Raw genomic sequence first — 22,663 nt, forward strand, 5'->3', positions numbered from 1 at the left:
CAGAGGTTGGTGATGCTGTGTAAGCTGCGTTATTTTTAGCTCGAGGCTGCACAAGTCATAAGTTTTGAGTGAAAGCTCGTGATAGGGACTGCATTTATCAGCCTCGGTGACGATACCTGCTATACAACCAAAGTTCAAAGCCACGATCGGTGTGCTCGGGCTTAACATTTGAAATCAGTGGAAGCGACGGAGTAACTTTCCAAACCCTGACAGCCCAGAGCATTGTTGTAGACTTCGGATTTGCTATGCAAACTCTTAAGACACTGGATTGTCTGGTCTCGTTTGTCTCCAATCAAAGTAGGGCGTCAGAGACGTTGCACTCCAAGGTGCGTTTGCAAGTTGAAATCCAAACCTGAAATGTGAAATAAAAACTCGAGGTGTCATCATATACACAAATGGCTCGGGCTTAAACATTGATCAGGTTATTGCTTTTGCTTACAGTTTATCATTGTTGGCTTGCTGCAGCACTTTAAAAGCACATCAGGGATGAGGAAGGGTGGAGGCCCGTTCTTAGGGGAGTTTCTACATGTCTGCTCAGTTTTTTCTGGTAGATAACAATGATGCAAGTCTGTTCCCTGAGCTCGATGTAGGCTGACTGTTAGCTCTGTAAAGACAGTTAACTTGTTGTCCAAGACAGTCTGCTCATAAGTCATAATCTCAGGCTTTATCAATTGTGCCCAGGCACGCTTTCCAGTAACTTAAAAAAACAACAAAGAAAACCGGGTTGCTTGTTAGACATCAGGCAGTATTGGTAAATAACACATTTGCTCCTGAGTGGCCTGTTTGATATTTTATGCAGGTTTTCCATGCATGGTCTGCTTTGCATAAAGAGCATTTGACTGCTTTGGTAGACACGGGTTTCTTGTAGTCATTGTTTAACTTGTGTTTTTCCCCTCCCTATGACACTGGTTTTCCTGGTTTCACTAACTGGTTCTTGCAGTAACTTGTCTTAAATAACATCAGCTCTCTGTTATAATTCTTTTTTTTATAGGTCCTTAATTTCTCTTCCCTTTCCCCCCCCAAAGCCATGAAATAATCATTTTTTGCCCAGACGGTGCTTTCAGACCTGAAGTATTTTGCACAGCGATCTGATGTAGCTTGGTTTTAGAAGAAATGAGGAAAGTAAAGGCCTACATATAAAAGAAAAGACCTCTGCCTGTCTGTGGATGTTACTGAATGTATTTGGTGTAGTCCGTGTTCTCCAGCTGAGAAAAGTTGTAGTTGGTTCTATTTAATACATTTTTGTGTATTAAAAAATAACAACAAAGCAGATTGGCTTTGTGATAGAAGGTCATGCCTAATATCCAGTGATGGCATTTGGTCATGTTGAGAGTATGTGTTTACCTGCATGTTAAAGGAGCTCTTTGGATAGAGTGCAAATATGCAGTTAAGTTGAGCGTTTGTGATCTAAATGCATTGGAGGCCAGCAGGAACGTGTCCAGTGTGCGTCATCAACAGTATGGAGTCCATGAATTAACCAAGCGTGTAATCACTCTGAATACAAACCTGGGGTGAAGGACACCCCTGCCAAGACCAATGGAAGAATGAATTGAGAGTGTGAGCATAAGGATGATGGAAGAAGAAGATCTAGTGAAAAAGAGTGGCTGATTTGGAGAGAGGAGGAAAAAACAGGATGATCAAAAGAGATAAAGGAATAAGCGATACCTCCTTTTTTTTTTTTCTTTTTTTTTCGTTAATTAACCAGATAATGGGGAGGGTGGAAGGTGATAAGGTTGCTTTTGATAAAATGGTTGATTGTGGGATAGTTAAAAGAAATTATAAGGTGGGGGAAGGGAGAGTGTAGTTCATAGGAAAGATGAAGCTCTGCAGGGAATCAAATGGAGACAGATGAGAAGCCTGTGAGTGGTTGTAATGGTGAATAAAGGAGGAGATCTAGAGACAACAACACATTATGGTGGGAGACATACTCACAAGAACCAACCACTGGTTTTAGCTGAGGCTACCACCTCTTGGTATGGTGATACATACACGTACCACTTTTTAGCCTAAATCTGTTTGTTAACTAGCTGCACTCTATCTGTGTACTGTGATATTTTAGACGGAGCGCATTATTTCAGAGCTGAATGACCTCATCTGTCCCTATTCAGAGTCAGACAGGATGTTAAATCACTGGAGAGATGTGCGACGCCTAAATGTGTCTTTTGCTGCTGGGTGAAATGGGTAGGCTTTGACAGATGTTTAATCCCCTTGCTTTTGAGTGATGGCTTGGTAATGCTGAACGAAGAGCGAGCGAATGGAAAGTACAGCGTCTAAGTGGAGCACTGCTTCAGGCTGCCCGATCTGAGCAAGAGTCAGACTTGTACACTTAAAAAGGCACCGTATCACCTTTGGCTAGGTATATGGGTAGTGTATCAATATCCAGCAATATGGGAGTAATGCAAGTCATGTGATAGGTTCTGGCTTTTTGTGTCTTTTTATTTTATAGATCTCAAATTTCGTCAGGTTCATATAAAAGTATTTGAACGAGAAAATTGATTATATAAAGTAATGTCTTTCTGCTATTTAGTGTATAACGTGCGATGCAGTATAAATATAACAGCACTAAGGCAGGATTCACACAGATGCTTTGCTGGCACAGTCATCATAGCAACAATAACCAATGATCACAAGGCATGGCAGCCAAGCTTCAGTCTGACTTTTCCTAAATTTTGATACCGCACCGCACCCACCTCGCACTCTAAGGATATTTTTATGACGCAGTCTGGAGGATTTGAATAAATGCGACTTGATTGGCTGACGCCTTTGCTGGCATTACAAAGTCAAACTTGTCTAAACTTCAAACATGAGCAAAACAACAGATCAGCACTCGTGAGAAGCAGGAGCACTGAAGGCTGAATCTGTGTGAATGCTGCCTAACAGCCAAAATGACCATAAAGTCAAACTGACGTCTAAAACGGTTTCGGCAAAGTCTGAACAAGCTTCCTGTACAGTTCCTGATTTCTGTTATGACTTCACCCTCTGTGATGTTTTTAGCCACATTTCTTGTAGGAAGATGTTAAGCTCTAACACGATTAAGCTATTTACCTTCCTATCATCAGAATAAGGTGTTATGGTGCTTCTTGTGGCATTGTACTGAAAAATGTCAAACTTCAGGTGTGACTTGAGTCAGATTGAAATGGTTTAGTTACTATCTTTTTAAAACTGTTTAAAATGTAAAAAGAGAGTGACACTGTCAGATGATGGTAGATCGAGAAGGGGAATTCACATGAACTACTTATAGGTTGGACGTTGTCAGCAGTGGTAAACGTCTGTCTATTTGTAAAGCTCGCTTGCCACTGTGGGTCATTTCCAAAATAAGAGGTGTCTTTCTGTGTCTCTTAGTAGGTTTTTCTTTTTTTGTTGTTTTTTTTTTTTTTTTTTAGTGTGATAATGCAATTTCTTAATAATTTTTTCACCTATGGCCTGAATGCACAGTTTCTCATGAGTCCATGCTGCTTTTTAGGTTTAAAAGTAGTGAGTGGGGGGATTGAAGAGGTGGGCACATGTGTCAGTTTCTAAGCCTAATCATTTTAGTGGCCGGGAATACGTTTCTGTTGCAGTGTTGGATTATATTAATAGAGTAGCAGTAATTTGGATGACTGTATATCCAGGAGGGACTTAAAAAAATAAATAAAAAATATTTATTTTAATTTTATTTTCCTGTATATTGTGTTTGTGTATATATAGGTATGAAACTTTAGTTTTCTTTATCAAATATTAGTTTCTTGGGCGGGGGGATGGTTTGCATAAAACTATTGTAGCTAAATCGGCTGCAAGATTTCATCAGTTTAAATGAAGTCATGTCTTAATTTGAGCGTCAGTTACAATATAACGGAAGTTCAAACATGTAGAATAAACCAGTCGCCATGTGTTAGTCCTTATACAGCAGACTCCTATGTTTTAAAACGTTTCTAGTTTGTCTGCAAATACACCGTTAAGAACAAAAAAAAAATGTGTGTATTTTAGAAAACATGCAACATGTTCAGTGTTAAATCTCTTAACTCTGTGTGCGTATCACCTGACCTGTTCATGTGGTCACGAACCGACGCTTACAAAACCTTGTGGTAGAATATCTTGGTACGGTGTCAGTACTTTCATTCTTAGCCTGCATGTTTGACTAATATCCCTTTTTACGCTTTCCACTTGCTCTGTGTGTATCTTCCCAATGGGGATTTTGTGCACTTCAACCCTGTCCTCAAGTAACCTCACCGCCTTATTTCCATCTCTGCCGCGGTGCAGGCATACACATGTAAAAACACATGCGCACGTTCTCAGCCCAGGTGGCTGCTTCCGCTGCTTGCACCACAGATGCAGTTCTGATAATAGACTGCGACAGATGAGCAGACATCATCTTAATGCAGTCACCTGCTTTTAAGGGTGGAAACTAACAACCCTGTCACTGAGTTCCTAGTATTGAGTCTTTGCTGTCTAGTGTCAGGTTTTGAATCATGTGTGCTGTTCCTTTTGTACACCGTTTGCTTACTAGGTCTAACCTGAGAGAGGTAAGCGTCAGTTCCCAGAAGTTCTTAACGTCTGTCTGTGAAGCTGTTTACTGTGCGATACATAAATCAAACAAGAGCTTCTGTTGGCTCTCTGCAGACAGCATGTAAGAGCCTTGCTCTATTAAGAATCAATGTAACGTGTCTGGCACTGAAGTTGCTTTACTACTGCACACCCACGGCAACCCAAGCCAAGGTTTTTAAGACCACGTAACGTAGCTAAATCTGCTTTAGTGTTTAACACATTACGCCCGTGTTTGTTGTAAATCCTGTATCCTGACACGTAGTTTCTCCGCAGCTCCTAACATGGAGCACAAATGACACCATGGTTAATGTCAGTTGAAAACCAACATCCTGTGACTGTATGTTTATGGTTTAATAAGAAATGTTTCTGAGTTTCTGGTAATTTGGTCAGTTTAGAACTAATCTGTCCTAGAGCTTGCACAGGAGATCTGAATGTCCCGGTCTTTAGGAGTCTAACTTTCCAAGTGTTTATATGTAAAAGCAAAAAAAAACAAACTGAAAACACAAATGTTAAAATGCCAGTAACAGTCATGTGAAAAATAGTTTTCACACAAATCTGGAAAAAGCCAAGTACTCTCTTACTGCCTTCCCGAACTAAGAGGTACTGCTAATCAAATTCTCTCAGTGAATGTGACCATCTTTTACCCCAAGGTCAGACCAAGCGATGTTCAGAGAAAAATCTCAAGTGACATACCTGTGAGACTTGACAGGCCTCAGTTACCAGGTTAAATGTTAAATTATAAGGACTGAACTAGTATAGCTTTTATTTTAGAAGGGTGGCCTCTCTAAAAAGAGCATCCTGGCAAGTCATGCATATGCAAGCTGGACCTGAACCACAACCACAAGATTCAGGAACAGTGTCTTTTGGACAGATTAGAACAAAGTGGAGATGTCTGGCCATAATGCTCATATTAGGCAAAAACTAAACTCAACATATCAGCACAAATGCCTCAAAGCAACTGTCAAGCATGGTGGTGGAGAGGTGATGGTATGGGCTTGTTTTGCAAGACTGAGTTCCTCTATATACCGAACTATAAAGTCCACCAGCTAAAGCTAGGTCATGAAATACGATGAGGACCCCAAGCACAGCTGCAGATCTACTGTAGAATGGCTGAAACGAAAAGAATCAAGGCATTGCAATGATTGAAATGTTATTGGAGCTTCAGTGAGCAATATGAGAGCGTTAATAACGACATACAAAAAAGTGATTGCTTCAAGATATCGCTATTAAAGGTGATTAAACAAGCTGCTTACTCAGGGTGGGAACTTTGTTTCCCAAGCACCAGATTGCCTGTGAATTGCATCAGATTATTATATCAATATTTAATATTAATCAGTACTAATTTCTAGTTTTCCAATAATTGTTTTATGCGCCTCACATTAATTCTGCGCTGCTTTAGTGACGCGAGGGCCCATTCCCGGGGTTCAACGTCAGGCTTGAGGTTATTCTACCATGATGTGCCTCCGTTTCTGACAAAGGACTCTGTAGTCACTTTCAACCCTTTAACACACTCTGTCTTCTACTCCCTCCCTCCCCCCCTTACTCGCGCTTGCTCTCTGGACACTGACATGCAGAGACGTTTTCGTGCTTGACTGCTGCCTGAGCTGGACTGTGCAGCCACATAGAGCAACGCAGCCTTGGTAATGTTTTTGAGAAATGTTTTAAACTAATAAAAGCTAGTGGAGGGGTAGGAGGAACGCCTAGATGCTGAGTAATGTTGTACAAGCGCTATCATGCTTTTTTTTTTTTTTTTTTGCTTTTTTTTGTGGGCTTGCCTCGTGTGGGGAAAGAGAAAGGAAAACAGTGTAAGGGCAAAGCAGAGCTGGAGGGGCAGAGTCAAAACAAACAAGTCCTCATCTTGCCTCTGATATCGGCTCCCTTCTTCAAGGCTGTACCATTATTTTGCGACAGCGGTGCCAGGTCCCTCCTATTCCTCAGACACACCATCAGAGTCGAGCTGTTATAGTTCAGAGTTGTCAATGACATCAAATTTCACAGAAAGCTGACACCTAGAGCATGCAGGATTAACAGTGGTCGTAGAGATGCAGGTGTTCTGCACTTATAAGATGATCATTTTCACATTGGTTAAAATTGTGGGCGATCATTTTTGAGAACCATCCTAAACCAGTTGGTGTCCAATTAAATCTTAAATGAGGTTTCTGTATCTTAGTGTTCCAGGATATCAGTGTGCATCATTCAGGGTGATATAAAGGCACTATTGAAAGTGAATGAATGAATCTGATACCAGGATGACTCTGCAGTTTGCCTTTCACTGAATATGCATAAGTGGATGAAGTGGATAATGAAGAATCCAAATGCATGCATGGTTGTATTAAGCACTTTCACGAGCACTTGAGATGGAAACTCTTGCTAAGTGTGGTAGGCTTTGTTTTTCTTCTCCCCTTTTTGCCAATATATTTGAGTGAAGATGAGCTTTCAAAAGCCTCAGGGCAGTGCATGCTCTGAGTGCACTGCAACTAAATACTGCGATAGATTGAGAGGCTGCAAATGAAACCCAGCTCTGAGTACCTGGAGCTGGATGCGCGTGTGAAGCTTCTCCACCCACTCACATGGGTTCTGACCTGTTCAAAAGCTTGAACAGACTGTGTTTCACAGTGTCAACTACACTGGTTGGTAACATTTAACCAGCATATTACACTGGTTTAAGAGGCCATATGTTTCGATGTGTTTACAGTCTGTAAAATGAATTTGTTGCTGCTTTGAATGTGGAGATGTTCTCAGCTGGGCTGCACTGTTCAGCTTCTGGCATGGTTGTGTGTGTGTTTGTGTGCATGTATGTGTGTGTTTTGCCTCTGTTTCACTTGGCAGGGGAGTGGCACCACGCTGCGACTGTGTTTACTCTTTCATAACGCTCTGGGCAGCTCTGCCCAGCACACACCACTGGCGCTGCCAACAAATGGAGAGAGGGAGACGAGGAAAAACACTGGCAGCAGGCAGGAACCGTCATAGCTGATCAGCTGCTCTCTCACTCTCACCCCTTCCACCTCTTGGTATTGGTCACATCAGGACATTTTCCTCTCACATGCTTAATTACAGAGCTGACTTCAGTATGCAGATCCCAAACTTGACTCGCTCTTCTTGTAGCTGAACTGCCTGCCACAGGCCTCGGAGCAGCTACTGTTCTGTCAGAGAGCATCGCAGTCATGGGCCGCTGTTGGCTACAACTGTCTTAAGATCATCTAAGATAAGTTGAACATCCTGCAGCAGATTTTTAGTAGTTGTTGTTGTTGTTGCTATCCACCCACACTGAATGCCGCAAAGAACAGTTCTGCTGCAAGTTTGGCTATAAGATGCATTTAATGACATCTTTCTTATTTAAGAAGATATATTATTTCTCTCTATATGTTTCTTTTCTGTTTATTGGGTTAAATATAATTCTGTTTTTCTAAATTAGAATGTCAGAGATTAATCATATGACCGTTTTGTTCATAAACTAATTAAAGTGCCACAATTTCAATAGGCACGCACATTTTCTGTGTGAGCGTACAAGTCTCATTACACTACTGAGTCACAGAGAAGTTCTGAATCTATTAATAAGCCTCAGAGAACTTGAGCTACTGATACATGTCCACTTGTTCAATGCCATAAACTATATATACGAGATGGATGTAGCCCCACTGCAATGTCACCTAGTGACTTGTGAATCTTTGAGATGAGTGTTTTGGCCATGACTGCCTTGTCTTTTTGAAAGCGGGCGCCTCTAACGAGGGTTATATCTGTCTGAGAAACCAAAGGCTGTTGTATACTCATAGAATAGTATGCTTTAGAGCAGGTCTGTCTTGTAGCATTCCTTGGTTTATTGGTATTTTTGATTGCAGTGGGGACCAGAATTGGCTTTGTTTTATTCGGTAAGACTTGAATCTACCAACTGAAGCCATAAAGTCACGAGTAAAGTGTTTCCTGAGGTCATGGCCAAACTGAGGAATGTAGTCTTGCAGAATGCTCTGTTAGATATGGCACAGGAAACCTGACATACATAGTTATCATCTGAAACAAAACCGGCTGAGTCTTTCCAGAAGTTGAATAGCTAGATAAGAAACCAAAAAGATTAACAATATAATTTCCAAGATCTGGCTAATAAGAGTTGAGATGTGCTACCTAAGGAAATATGAATTAAATACACCAGAGGAAAAGGAAGACAGAGGTAGATGATAAGGAGGAGAACAGCATGAGACTTTTTTTTTTTTGTAAAGTGAGGGAAGGAGGAATGCGATAGAGACGCCTAGGCAATAGGTTGAGATATTCAGATAAATGGGAAGCGGCAACGTGGGGCAGGGAGGTAGATTAGAAACAGCAGAGCTCTTAAATAGAGGACGAAGAAGGAGATTTAACAGCAGGGGCCAGGCTGCAAATGACAGAAGGAGAAATGCAGTTTGGAACTCTGTGCAGGTCAGAAATGGGGAAAAATGCACCAGAAGGACTGAGGAGTCCAAATGCATAGTATTTCTCCTGTGGATCCTTAACCTCCTGCTTTGATTCCCAAAACTGTGAAGACCAAGATTTGAGTGTTTCTGCAGCAGAACTCTAGAGTCTCATTCAGCTAATCAGGTTTCATTTGTCTTGGAGGAGGAAGGATTTAATTCTGGCTGATTTTTATTTATTTTTTTATGTGGTCGGCACCCTCGGGCGAGGTTTCAGCTGAGCAGTTAGCTGCTAAATCTGTACAGAGCCGGTGGGCTACTGGCGTTGATGTAAGCTAGCTAGGTTTGTCCTTGGTGGCTGAAGCTAGACCGCTAGGCTGGTTTGAACTATAATTGGATTAGAGATCTCCGTGTTGCATCAGGCAGGGTAAGCCGAGTAAACACACTCACTCGCGCTCTCTCTCTCTCTCCCTCTTTCTCCAAAGCACACATGCCCGCCTCAGGGAATCATCTCAAGGCTGTACTCCTCTGCTGCCACATGTTTTTTCTCCAACACTTTCGTCTTTCCTCAGCATCCCACTATTTGTTTTTTATCCCCCTTTAATCAGTGGCCCGTCCACTCCCACTGGCTGTAAAGGTGAATGCGGATGTGTGTTCTTGTGTATGTGCACATTGGTGCCTGGCACAGGAAGGATGTGGATGTTTCCAGTGCCACGGATACCAACCTTAAGTGGGATTACATGGGTTACATTTACTATTTACCATTTGTGGTGGGACAATAAATCACAAAAACAGAAAGGGAAGTCATGTGTTGATACTAATGTGAGATCTCATAGGAACATGGCAGATGTGAATATAAAGCTGCCCTAAATGGAGAAGGAAGTGAGAAAGCTAATCTTAACTTTTCTTGTTTTTTTCCCTTTGTCTTTACAAAAAAACAAAAAAAACTTCCTGTTTGGTAGTTTGGACAGGAAATAAAAGATGATGTCATGTGCCTCTCAACCAAATGGTGTGCAAAGGCTTAATTTGTAATTGGTGTCTTGGACTTTTCCCAGAACTGATTTCTTTAAACTCAGTTAGATGTTAACTGGAAACAGTTTGGCGCCTTGTTCCATTTGTCTGTCCCGCTTGGTGGCTCGCTCAGATCATAAAAGTGTCACATTTGAATAAACGAGTAAAGGAAATGTAACTTATCAGTAAACACTGGACAATTTTTCAACAGTTCAAGTACCAGGAAATGAAATGATACAATTGTCTAGATGAAAAATGGACTTTACTGCATGTGACCTGTAATAGAAACTGTGACTACAAAGATTTGTTTTAATTTATTTTTTCAGGTTAGTTGGCAAAGTTTTAGTTGCTGGCATCAGTGAAGAAACAAAACTTCAGTCAGAGCTTTTTGCTCTTTTTATATGTGTGCATGTCTGTGCATTAACATTCATACAGCACACATTGAAGCAGTTGGGGTGAGAAATTAACAGTGGAGAGACAGTGTGTAAGATTAGAGGGAGACTGTGACAGGCCAACACCAGCAGCCATATATTTGCTATGTGTAACTGACAGCTTTGATCTGCCCATATGGCCTGTACATATCTTTAACTTGTGAGTCAGAAATCAAATGTCACACTGACAGAGATGGAGGGAGGGGAGAAGACTCATGCTCTGTGGGATGACACAGGGTAGTACATGCAAAACATCCACCCACAACCAGTATCATCCTTCCCCACCTATCAGTATGGAAAATATCAGTAGCAGCAGTTTAGATTTCCAGATTTCATTAAACTGGTTTATAATGTGTATCTCCACAGGATTCCCTTCTTTTTCCTGTAGGACAATCGACATGCCTGCATCTACAAACCTAATTGTGTTGTGGACAGGGTGCCAAACATGAGTGTGTGAGGCTGTGAACTTGTTAGCTTGAATCTAAAAAAGGATGTGGAGGAGGAGGGAGATGTTTTTGAGGGAAGAGTTTGACTTGGAATGAAGGCAAAGGGAGATAACGGAGAGGGAGCTGGTGTTCGGGGTCGTCCAATTTCCGCTGCAGGGTTGGGGTCACTCTGTGGAAGCTGCTGACACGGCCTCCCAGGAGCAGGGCTGAAAAGCTCAAAGCTGGACAAAATACAAGAAACACAAGGCACACAACAAAGTATTTGACCCTTGAGGCGGTGTTTAGTGTAAACACGGATAAGTCTGATCATCTGAGTGTTTGCAGAGAACCACACTGGGGAACGTGCTCTGTCCATGCTCTTCGCACACACACAACATTGCACTTCATTATAACATAGTCATGCCCGTGGTCTTGCATACCGTGTCACAACACTAATCTTCATCTTCTCTAGTGTTTGTTAACGGTTGACCTGTTAAACATGACCTTTCTTAAAGCCTTTCTAATCCCAGGTGGTCTCTGAGCTGGGTGATAAATGACAACACTGAGCCAACAGCTTGTTAGCACAGGGAGCTAGGTTACAAGTTTGCTGTGCAGAAGACTGGCTGTGAATACAGGGTATTATGAGGCACAGGGGGTTCAGGAGCAGCTCACTTTGCCACAGTTTAATCCAGGAAGCCATGCTCCGACTTCATCTGTCGACACCAGATTTAACATTTTAAAACTTCCAATATGGGAGGCTACAACGTAACCTTTTTCCCTGCCTATAAAAAGTTATTTTTAATTGCATAGTTTGATTAAATGCAAATTTTACAAACTTCCAAAAATATTTTGCCACAGATGTGAAACTCTTAAAATACTATTCCCTAATATGTGACAAAGGTCTAGACGAGAAAATATTGAACAAAAGGCTTAAAGTTCAAAATAAGTAAAGCAGAAAAACAGGAGATGTGAGTCTGTTCTTTCTTCTTCTTGCTTCTGGTCTCATCCGTCATCCACACTTTCTGATTTTCTGGTTGCTGTCTAACCCCTACTTCCATCAGTAACTGCCTCGCACTAGGAGTCGAGGTGGACTGAGTCATATATCAGGGGGAGTGTGCGGAGCAGAGCAGGCTACGAGAGATTAGAGGTGAGAGGAGTGTGCTGCTGATTTATTACCATCCGTTAGCTGGTTAAAAGAGGCTAAGTGAGCCAGTCGGCTCAGGGAGGTGAGATGGAAGAGATTAGCCTACATAAAGAGTGATGGAGGGAGATCTGTGACGCGAGCCAGTGACTCCCGAACTCCTCTCTCTTGTATACTCTTTATTCTCCCTCATTCCTTCTGCGCTACTCTTTATCTTCTTCAGCCACACTTCCTCCCCATGAGTATGCCATGTCTTTGTAAAGCACCAATACCAGTAGCTGCCTGTTTGAGAAGTGATTAATGACGTTCTCTGCATTTTTAAATCATTATGCAACCAGTGACAGTGACAGTGCTGCTTTTCTTGCATGCAGGCTTGGTCACATATAAATCAATGGTATATCTATCACATGTTAAAACTTCTTGTGTTTAAAATGCTGGTAAAATACGTTTGACGCAGCAGTGGGGGAGGTGGTAAATGGCTTGCACCATGGAAAATTTACACCACATGTTATTTACAAAACCAGACATTTATTAATAAATTAACTAATTAGCACTAGGAAGCAGTGGGGGGCAAAGTAAATCAGAGTGCTATTGAGTTCATTATTGAAATTGAATAGTAATGAAACGACACATTCTGACAGGAGGTTGAAGGAACTAAATGCATCATTTCTGCATTATGCCTTTTTTAGGCTATTTTTTTCTGTCTTTCAGTTACAGATATTGAGAAGTACTGACAAAAACAACCCGTTGTGATAGCACTGTATAATAGGGCTGCTCGATTATGGCAAAAATGATAATCACAATTATTTTCACTGAAATTGAGATCTCGATTATTTGACGATATTTATTTAACCCTTTAAGACCTACCATAGAACCAAGTCCGCCAGAGCTTATATATTTTTTTTTTACATGCTGTAGTGCCATTTTTGGGAGCATTTCAAGTTGCTATACATCAATACAACTGTTATAGCCCATATTTTAATAATATGTATGCATTAAGTCCATAGTAATTACATTAATTACAAAAAAGTGCAATAAACTACAAAAAAATTGAAAATCATTTTTGTTTTGTTTACATATATTTCTACTTGGAGAAATTTAAGAGGTTTATCCCTCAAAACTTTAAATACAAAAAAGTTGCAAAAAATAGTTTCCCACCATAGGAAATTTATTTTGAGCGTCTTCATAGTTTTATTTTGGAGATACAGCAATTTTTATATACTGCAGGAAAAACAAAAAACAATCCTATGATGCAAATTTGCAAAGAAAACAGCAGGTGCATCAAAATAAACTATTTTCAGCTGTGCAATTCGAGTTCTAAGCATCACAGAAACTATTCAGAAAAGTCAAACATGACCAGTATAGGCTTTTAAGGCCTACAAGTAAAGAACTACATTTTCCGCGAAAATGACATTACTTCCGGTTTCAGACAGGAAATGGCGGACATGCGATAGTTTGCGTTTCAGTCGTTTTCATTGTGGGAAGTGTTACGAACAGCTGATCTGATCGGCAAAGCTGTTTCTGGAATATTATGTTTTTGTTCCTGCAAGCGCTTTTTATGCAATTTTTGCAAAGCTTTATGTGGAAGGAAACCGTGACCGAGGACAAGCTGATGGCATCAGATGTAAGTACAACTCCTCTGGTTTCATATGCAAAACTAATTATTGCGCTAGCTTACGCGGTTCCGGTTCTACAGGGATTTAAAGGGTTAACAATAACAATGTATTGGATAATGACTTTAAAAAATAATATAAAATAGTGTGCAAATACTGATAACAGTGCAAATGTTTGCAATATAAAAAATAAATGAAAAATGTAAACATCTATGTTTAGTGAACTTTGCAGTGTTGCTCTGTGGTGCAGCTATGACACCATAGCAAAGTTTACACACTATGTCTAATTGAGCCCAGTTCTGACTCCGCGAACCCATAATGTTTCCACACCACTGAAGTTTTTTTTACCTCTCTTTTCAACCAACGGCAGTCACTCTCCTCTCGAAATAACTTCTGCTTAGCTTTCCGAGCTTCCCTCGGGTCCTCTTAATTGTTGTGACGCGTGTTCGAGATGCAGAGAAGTGCGCTCGATTTGCCACACGGAGCAGCGCGAGAGTAAAGCATGAGGGAGGGGCTAATAATCGGCTCAGTCATTTGCAATGATCGTTGAAAGCCCAGATCGTAATCGTGATTAAAATTCGATTAATTGAGCAGCCCTACTGTATAATGAATTATTTTGTACCCAGCTGTAATAGAAATATGAGGTAATAAAGGATTTGAAGATAATAATTCTTAAACATGTCACTGATTTTGGACATTTTAGGGCCTCAGTATTAGCAATTTGGCTATCTTTGTTATTTCTTTGAAGCCACAAGTTACCATATTTGGCAAGTTGCAATCATAAGCTGCAGAAACGCGAGGAGTGGGGGATACAGTCTTAAAACTCTGCTTTAGCAGCTTGTAACCACATCACTGGCTTCCATCCACCATTTGCTCTTCCTGTCATACGGAGCGCAACTAACGAGCACCCCAGCGATGCTAGATTGAGTCACAGTTAGTGTTAACACTTGTGTGCTGTTGAAGTAGCTTGCTTTTTTCCAGGTATAGAATCATTATTCAAGGCTGACCTGCTGCTGCTCACTCTTAGACATGTCTGGGCTTGTGTCATTGTTGTGCTCGCTTGGGAATGTAAACACATGGCATCGCTATATCATTGGTATCACGAGGTGGAACCTTTGTTTTATTTTTATTTTTCATCATGTAAAGGCACAGGCGTAATGGACACAAATTGTTTGTTTCCATGGCGCAGGCTGTAAGGGTTTATTTGCTTCAGGGAGCGAGAAAAATGTGAAAAATTAAAGTATTTTGACCTCTGAGGTCTAAACTAACACAAAATGATTGCTCCTGTTCATCAGCAGCGCATTCAATGCACACTGAGAGCTTCCCGACTACTTAAAATGCTGGGATTTGACAGAAGCAGCAGATAGAAATAGAAAAGCGCTATCTATGGCTCTGGAAGAGGCTATATGCGTCGCAGCACTTGTGTGCTGGACATCCGCTCTGTAAGCTGTTTCTCGTCTTAACCTTGGTGTCAGTGTGTCAGGTTGAACATTTGTTTTTTGTGTGGGGAATAAAAGAGTAAGACGCATTCCCCACATCCGTTTCTTCTTGTAGATGAAGTGTAGGTCAGGGGTTTGGTGCGCTCTGGTGAGTTCATGTGTCGCTCAGGGCCATGTACTGTATGCACAGATGGGACATTTCTCACAACCGCTGGGGATTTCACCTCACCGAGTAACCTTGATGACGTGGAAGCTACTGCACTGACTAAACTAGACCGTGCTTCAGAAGGAAATGTTAGTGCTGACTGAATGAAATTAAATCTGCAGTCTTGATTTTGATAAGGTTCTGGGCCTTTATGTTGCAATTTCCCTGTGTTGTTTTCTTTCTTTTTTTGGTCCCTTTGCTTCTCCTTTTTCATGTTGTATTTGGCCTCATTGTAGTTATCCACACTGCCTGCATGTGTGCTTGTTTGATTCAGGGTGTGTGTCCTCACGTACACCTCAATCTTTGCCTGTGTTTGCACATGACCTGTGCGTGTGTGTGTTCCTCCATTATCTCCTGCACTGCCCGGCTCTCTCTTCCTCCTCATTGTTCTGCCTCTCTGCCTGTGCTGGGAGTCTGGAACAGGAGCTTGCAGGAAATCTCGTCACTTGTTGTGCAAAAGGGAAAGCAAACAGCGAGATGCACAAACACAGGAAGAGCTGCTTCCCTCACGTGGGCCCCGGCTGGGCATCTGTCGCTCCTTTGCGTTTATCATAACGCAGAAACGTGAGCGGCGTCTCTAACCGCACGTGCCTTTCTTTCCATCTTTCTGTCTCCTCGTCTTAGTCAACTTGTCACTGTCAGTTCCGTCTGTGCAGCTGCATTTCATGCCTGAGTGCTAATAAACAAGAAAGACCAGAAAATAATACATACAATTCATGAACGTGACGATTATCACAAGTGGAATTTGTGTCTTTAAACAACATCTTTGCACTAGCTGCCCAAAAAACTTTAATAACAGACATAAATTCTTCATTGTGGCTCTTCTGTGTTGCTCGGAGCAGATGACCTTGCTTTATTACTTTGTCTAGCCTTACATTACGGCGAACCCTTCACTGGTGCTGGTTTATTGGAGTTATCTATCAGAATATAATTTCTGAATGGTAAATGGCCTGTATTTGTATAGCGCTTTACACGTTCAGTCATCCACCCATTCACACACACATTCACACACTGGTGATGGCAGCTACATTGTAGCCACAGCTGCCCTGGGGCGCACTGACAGAGGCGAGGCTGCCGGACACTGGCGCCACCGGGCCCTCTGACCACCACCAGTAGGCAACGGGTGAAGTGTCTTGCCCAAGGACACAACGACTGAGACTGTCTGAGCCGGGGCTCAAACCGGCAACCTTCTGATTACAAGACAAACTGCCAACTCGTGAGCCACAATTGCCCAACAGCTAAAAGGTGAGCAGTTTGCACAGAGGCGTTTGGTCACTGGTCTCCACAGACTGCACAGTAGCTGCAACCTGGACAATGCTAGTCTTCATACAAACACACTGCTGAACATGCCAGCTGTTGCATAACCACTGTCAGGTGTGGGCTACATACTTTCAACACTGTCAGTGTTTCAGTGGGTTTCCAGTGTCGGGCTCAGTTTCCTGGGGAAGGAGTTTTTCGGCATTAGCATAGAGCTGTTTGGGGCTAAACTAGAGATGCTCCATTTGCTCAGCAAACACTTTCTGTGGCATTTTCACACAACCCCGCGGTTGAATAAATTATTTCTGGAATTTGAGTCTAAGTTACACACAGCCTCATTCGTATTACACAGCTCAGTGTTTGGTCACAAAGGGTCACTGTCCAATAGTTAACACTGTACAAACCAGCGTGATGTACACAAAATGTTTGCATGAAGCTTAGTGATGCAGTTGCTGTGCATTATGTTTTAAGTAGAGAATGAAAATTATGAAGTTCAGTATTGCAGTGAAATTAATAAGGGGACAAGAGGCCATAACGGCAACAATTAGAGCATTCATATAGAGCCTGCTGTCAATAAAAATAAATAAATAAAACTAATCAATGTTGCAATAAAGTATAAAAATAACTAAAAAACTATATGTGTACTGTAGTATAGATTTTCCAAGTTTTTAATCCATTTTAAATCTTTAGTGCAGAAAAACTTTTAAAGGATGTTTTTGCCACTGTAATCTTAAAATGTTTTTTTTAATTAAAAAAAACAAAAACACACTCACTCACATATTGTGAGCCTCTGATGGAGTCCTGCATTGATCTGGTCCCAGATTTAACAGCCACACCAGTATGTGTGGTCTGGAAAGGTATGGCGTGCGAGTTGACTGCACAGATGACTGCCTCTTTTTGTGATGTAAAATGTGAGATAAGTAAAAATAGCCTTGAATGTTATTTAAATGTGAGTGAAAGAACTCTCTAACAAGGACGTTTATGTTTTGTCTTCAAGTTCAGATGTTACAGCTTGAGTTCATGCTCCTCTATATCTGTTATCGTCTAGACCATCCTTAGCTGGTCCGACCAGTTGGCCAGGCTCCATTTTTCTCTTTCTACAATCATAGGAAGTAAAGCACAGCTGTGGCTCTCTTTTCTAAGAGAAAAGACTAAGAACTTATAGTGATGTCCATAGAATGTGGTTTTAAGCTGTTTTTTAATGCCACAAGAGGGCAGCACATCTACAGGTTACATGACTTTTCACCAGAAAGGAACATGTCTGTGGATAAAAAATGATTACCTGCTAGGAGTTGGGTAACTTCATTTGCTTAATCATTGATTTTTAGCAGGTCATATAAGGTCACTATTTTCCAAGAGATGGTGGAATATGCTCAGTCTCATGTGTGTTGAAGACTGAGAAAAGCGATGAAGATACTCTGGTTGCAGGATAAATGTAGATAAAGTACGAGTTGAGATAACGGAAGGAGAGGAGAGATCCAGTGGGCATGAAATCAGATCTTGTTGTTGCATAATCATGGCTTGCAGGCCTTCCCAGTGTGCACCAGGCTCGATGCAGTCCAGTATCACATGACTGTACCAAGCAGCTGCAGTTTTAAACCAGTGATACCAGTACACCACCAGCCTGAGGCTGATTGGGATCACTAGTTCTGTTCTTATTTGTGCTGAGGCATGCTCTGTTTTTCCCCTAAAACACACACACAAAGTGGGCGGTTCAAGTCCTCATTGTGTCCTCTCATCTGTAGTTTATTCCCATCAGTGTGTAACCATTTTTTTTAACCTGCAAACGTCTTCTGCAGAGTCCTTGCTTCTCATTGGCTCCTGTCATTCATGTCATAACGTCCTGCCTTTCACATATCAGCAATACCATGACACCGAGAGCCCGGATCTTCTTGACATAGCCTTCCTCCGTCATCTGTCTTCTCTTTTTCCCTTTATCTCTAATTCAAAGCCTTTATTCACATGCCAGCAATACCAGACGGCATACCAGTCGTCAGGACATCAGCGGCGGCCCGCACCTCTTCCTGCAGCTTTCCTCCCCTTCCTGCTGTCTTTCTCTCATGACTGTTTCTCAGCTCATGCGTGCCACAGGAATAATGAGAAAGCATTTACTTTCGCTTGAGCAGTACATTATTTCTTTTTAACAGCAGGTGGCACCAAAGTCCCACCATCCTGAGAAAATAAAATCACCACTGTCTTTTAATTTACTGTGTCACATCTGCCCCTCGTGAATCTATCTTCACAGGCTTTGTGGTGCTACCCATCCTGGTGGCAGAAGCCCAAAAAGGTGGACAAGCAGTTCTCTTGCTTCTGTTTCAGGCCACGATGTGAAAGACAGACACACACAGAAAGACCGACCGCCTCCTGGCGTCACCCAGCCTGGCTGTGTATATATAGGCTCTTTCATACCACACCGCTTGGCTCGGCCCCAGCTCACATATACCTCTGCTGTGCTGTTTTTGTGTGCGTAAACATTTTTGGAGTGTGCCCACTTGTGTTGGAAAGAAAAACAGCATGTGTTTGGTTCTTGGCAGCAAAACCCTATGTACATTAAATTGCATAATACAAACATGGTAGTGGTTTCGTAAGACTTTTTTGGCACTGAAGTAGGGAGTTGTGTGGTTTCTGTCAGTATCACCTCTGTCAGTGCTGGGAAACTTGGAGACTCTAAAGCTGGCCTCTCTTCTTATACATGCACTCAGGTTCCTGGAGCCTTGATATACTGTGTGTGTGTCTGTGTGTGTTTGTGCATTGCGGTCCACCAGAGTATTCCTGGAAAGCTTCAGAGCAGGAGCGAGGGTTGAAGGGGGCAGGGCTATTCCACAGCCACACACCAGCCAATGATGACCGCTTTCTGGAAGCTTCCCTGTCATTAAAAACGAGGCAGAGAAATGAACAGAGAAGGTTTATGGGTATTTTATTTTAACCTCTGTGCCCTCAGAAGCTTCATCTTTTAGACAGGAAAAAAAAAGAGAGGGAGAGAGTAAAGGCATTGCTGTTTGGCTGGCAACTTTTATCCTCATTAGTATGCAAGGAGATGCACTTACAGTTCACCACATTGTTGCACAACAAGAATAAGAGTGTAGGGAGGGATGGGCTGGATGGAGAGAAGTGATGCCAGGTGGAGGAATCAGCATAAGAATTGCAAAAGAAGAAAGCTCAAATTAACTTAATGAAGGGGCTGCAAACAGAGCAATAAATCAGGGATAGTTGAGGTGCAGGAAGCAGGAAGACTGAATAGGAGCATCAATAAAACCCATGCTAATTGTGCCTCCGTGGTCTGCAGCGTTCACTGCCCCACACCTTTTAAAAGTCACGTTTTCTTGCTGTTGATATTCTCCCTCATACTCCTGCCTCTTGTTGTCTTCCTCCTCCTCTTCTCTACCTCCAGCTGCTGTTGTGCAACTCTGCAGTGACTGATGGAGCAGCTACAGCAGTGCCATTGATCAGCACTTTTGGTGCCAAGCTGCTCTTATTGTAATAAACGACTTGGAGCTATGAAACCAGTCCCGAGTATTTTGCGGCAGCAGAGGAAACACGCACACAAATGCCACACTGCACTTTTGCACTTATATATGATGTAATGCGGAATAAGTTGGATTACTTTTAAACTTAACCGCATGCCTGGATTTATTATTTTGTGCTTCTAATCCCTCAGGACACGTGCGCAAAACGTAATGAGATCTTTTATTTTGCTATTAGAGAAATTATTAACCAAGTAACTCAGGATTCTTTAAACCATATCCTCCTAGATTAGCTGGGCTTTCCCTGTAATTAAGCTGCTGTTGGAGAATTTAGAGCAAATGTAACATTTCTAAAACCCTAATTTGCCGTTACTGCAACACACAATGCTGTCCTGGATTTTGAGCCTTCATTGCATGTCATCTTCCCCTTCTCAAAGCTTACTCAGCCGTATAAGAAAACCACATCTCCTCTTCGCTTTCTGTGGTCTGGCTGTCTACCAAATTTTAGCTCCATTCTTGCCCTCTTTTCTCCTCTCCAACTCCTCCAAACAGTTTTTTTTTTTTTTTTAACAAATCCATTAAAAAGCCAAGCTTGACAAAACAACAGCTTTGCTTTATCTTTGGTTGTAGTCGGTGTACACAGATTATCAGGTGGTGTGAAGATTATCTGCCAGGTGAAAGAGCCCCCCCCCCAGGATGGAAACAGACACACATGGGCCTAGCTTGAGGGGATCCAGTCTCACCTTTATGTCCGCTTAAATTATCCTCCAACTCATTTCATTATCATTTCTAAGGAAGGTGCTGGGAAAAAATGTGGCTATTACTCACTAGCAAGTCAGGATTGATCATTGTGCTCATCTGTACCTAATGCACGGTCAAGAGTTCCTTGGTATAGTAGATGGGGATTAATAGGCATACCCCCCCACCCCCTTTTTATCATTACAAACCAACCATGTAATCAGCTGTGATTACCGTAGTTTTTCTTTATTAAACCACATCCTGTTAAAATCTTAATCCAGTGTTTATATGCCAGTAACAAAAGAGCCGAATAGTGCTCCTGGAGTTTAATGTAAAGTGACTATATGCGCGTTAGAAAGCCACAGATACACCTGGAAGGACTACTTTGGATTTAAATGGCATTAATGGATCCTCAGCCCTATTCTTAGCGTCAAATCTGTCTCACCCTTCAGGCGCTGACAAGATCCGTGTTGGGGTGGTGGCGTCTGGTTTGCGTTCAGCCTATATGGAGGAATATAAATGCGTATTTTTAGCTCCGCTGATAGGAAACGCGGTTGAAACATGAGATCCTCCGCGGGACCCTGTGTGGAGAGAAGAAAACTGACTCGCTTCGATCATCATTCTCCATAAAGGGACCTTTTTTGTTTTGTTTTTTAATGTTTTATTGTGTTTAGGGGTCACTTTTATATCGGTTTTATGCCGCCGAGTGGAGCCTGAGGAAGGGATGTAGATGTGGTAATATTGAAAGGATTCAAGTTACATTGCTTTCCTCTCTTTTGGAGTAAAGCGCGGTGGTTTGCGTCAGCGAGGCTGTGGACACAAAGCCGAGCAGTCTCAACCAGACTTCGTGTTAATATCACTAGATTTTTTCCAACTTACACCGACCACATGTCACCGGTACGAGGTCTGGCTTTGTTCTAATCGCAACTCCTGCGGCATGAAGACTCGTTAACCCTGCCCCATGCACGGAAACTAAATCGAGTCGGGAACCAAAGGAGTAGGAGGAGGAAGAAAAGAAGGAGGCGACGGGGTGGAGAGGAACGGTAGAAAGAAACAGTTGTGGAGGAGAGAGGGAGAGGTCTGCAACAAAAAAACGAGAAAAAGGCGTTTGTTTGTTCTGCAGCGGTCCGGAGGGAGACGCGGCGCTGTTCGTTTGTTTCGAGCTGCGACAATAAGAAAGAAACACCATCAATTCTGGATTTCTTTATCCGCTTCCTGTCATCCAGGATGAGATTCAAAAGGAACGGGTCCTATACGTTAAATAGGTAAGAGTGCGGAGCAGTGCTGCCAGCGTGTGTCTGTATGGAGCGCGGGGGGAGACGTGTTGTCATATCCTGAGCTCCTAAATCAGTTCACGTTCTCTCGTAGTGCTCCGAGGTCTCTTTATGGCATCTCTGTAATGTTCTAGAGTAACGCTTCATGTTGCTAACGGAGAGTTTGGCTACTTTTCTACTGCAACATCAGCGATATTGCTGTGGCATTAGCTGCAGCTTGAGTCTTTGAAGGCTTGGTCTCTGCTGGCGTGGACATTAGAGGAAACTTTGTATTTATTTATAATGCACTTACACAATTTGAGTGAGTTTGCCATTTTAATGACAGCCTCAGAGTTGATTACCTTAAAAGCATTGGTTGATCAGACGGCTGTTAAATCCTTTAGTGTGTCAGCTCGTTTAACCGTTGGTGCCCTTTCACCAGCGTGGTACCCATGTGTAATTCAAGTTTCTGTAGCTGGATGGGGAGAAAAACCTGTTGGTCTCGCTTTTTTAGGGGTTGGGCTCTTTCTTTTGTTTTCCCTCTTCTCACTTAGGGAAACTGTGTTTTGTCCCTCTCTCCCTTCTTTATCCTCCCCTCGCTTTCCCCTTCCCAGGAATACCCTTTCTTGAGGTTACATCACCTAGCAACTTTGTATGTAGCGGCATGAATGATGTACCTCTGCCCCCCCCCCCCCCCCCCCCCCAACCGACCTTGCCTTTGCATGGTTGCAACAGCCTTCATTCATATACCAGTGTTTCAAAACCAATCACGAGTCAGGT

At 42.2% G+C, this 22,663-nt stretch overlaps 1 protein-coding gene and 1 long non-coding RNA gene across 3 annotated transcripts in view; one reads left to right on the forward strand and one right to left on the reverse strand.

Moving 5' to 3' along the window:
* mob2a (MOB kinase activator 2a) overlaps positions 1-22,663 on the forward strand; it is a 55,486-nt gene that overhangs the window by 1,378 nt on the left and 31,445 nt on the right. Inside the window, exon 1 of one of the 2 annotated variants that reach the window (XM_004570831.5) lies at positions 21,670-21,895. The exons of the other annotated variant lie outside the window; for it this stretch is intronic. Within the exon in view, the coding sequence (XP_004570888.1) occupies positions 21,858-21,895 (38 nt within the window). The 5' untranslated portion in view covers positions 21,670-21,857. Of the gene's footprint in view, positions 1-21,669; positions 21,896-22,663 lie in introns of those variants that run through there. 2 annotated transcript variants of the gene reach the window in all.
* Positions 15,677-22,477, reverse strand: LOC143419324 (uncharacterized). The gene is made up of 3 exons (XR_013099277.1): positions 22,246-22,477; positions 19,067-19,294; positions 15,677-15,847 (listed from the first exon to the last, which is right to left on the reverse strand). It is a non-coding gene; the product is annotated as an uncharacterized LOC143419324 (long non-coding RNA).

The sequence above is a fragment of the Maylandia zebra genome, linkage group LG7 (genome assembly GCF_041146795.1).
Source record: "Maylandia zebra isolate NMK-2024a linkage group LG7, Mzebra_GT3a, whole genome shotgun sequence".
NCBI classification, from domain to species: domain Eukaryota; kingdom Metazoa; phylum Chordata; class Actinopteri; order Cichliformes; family Cichlidae; genus Maylandia; species Maylandia zebra.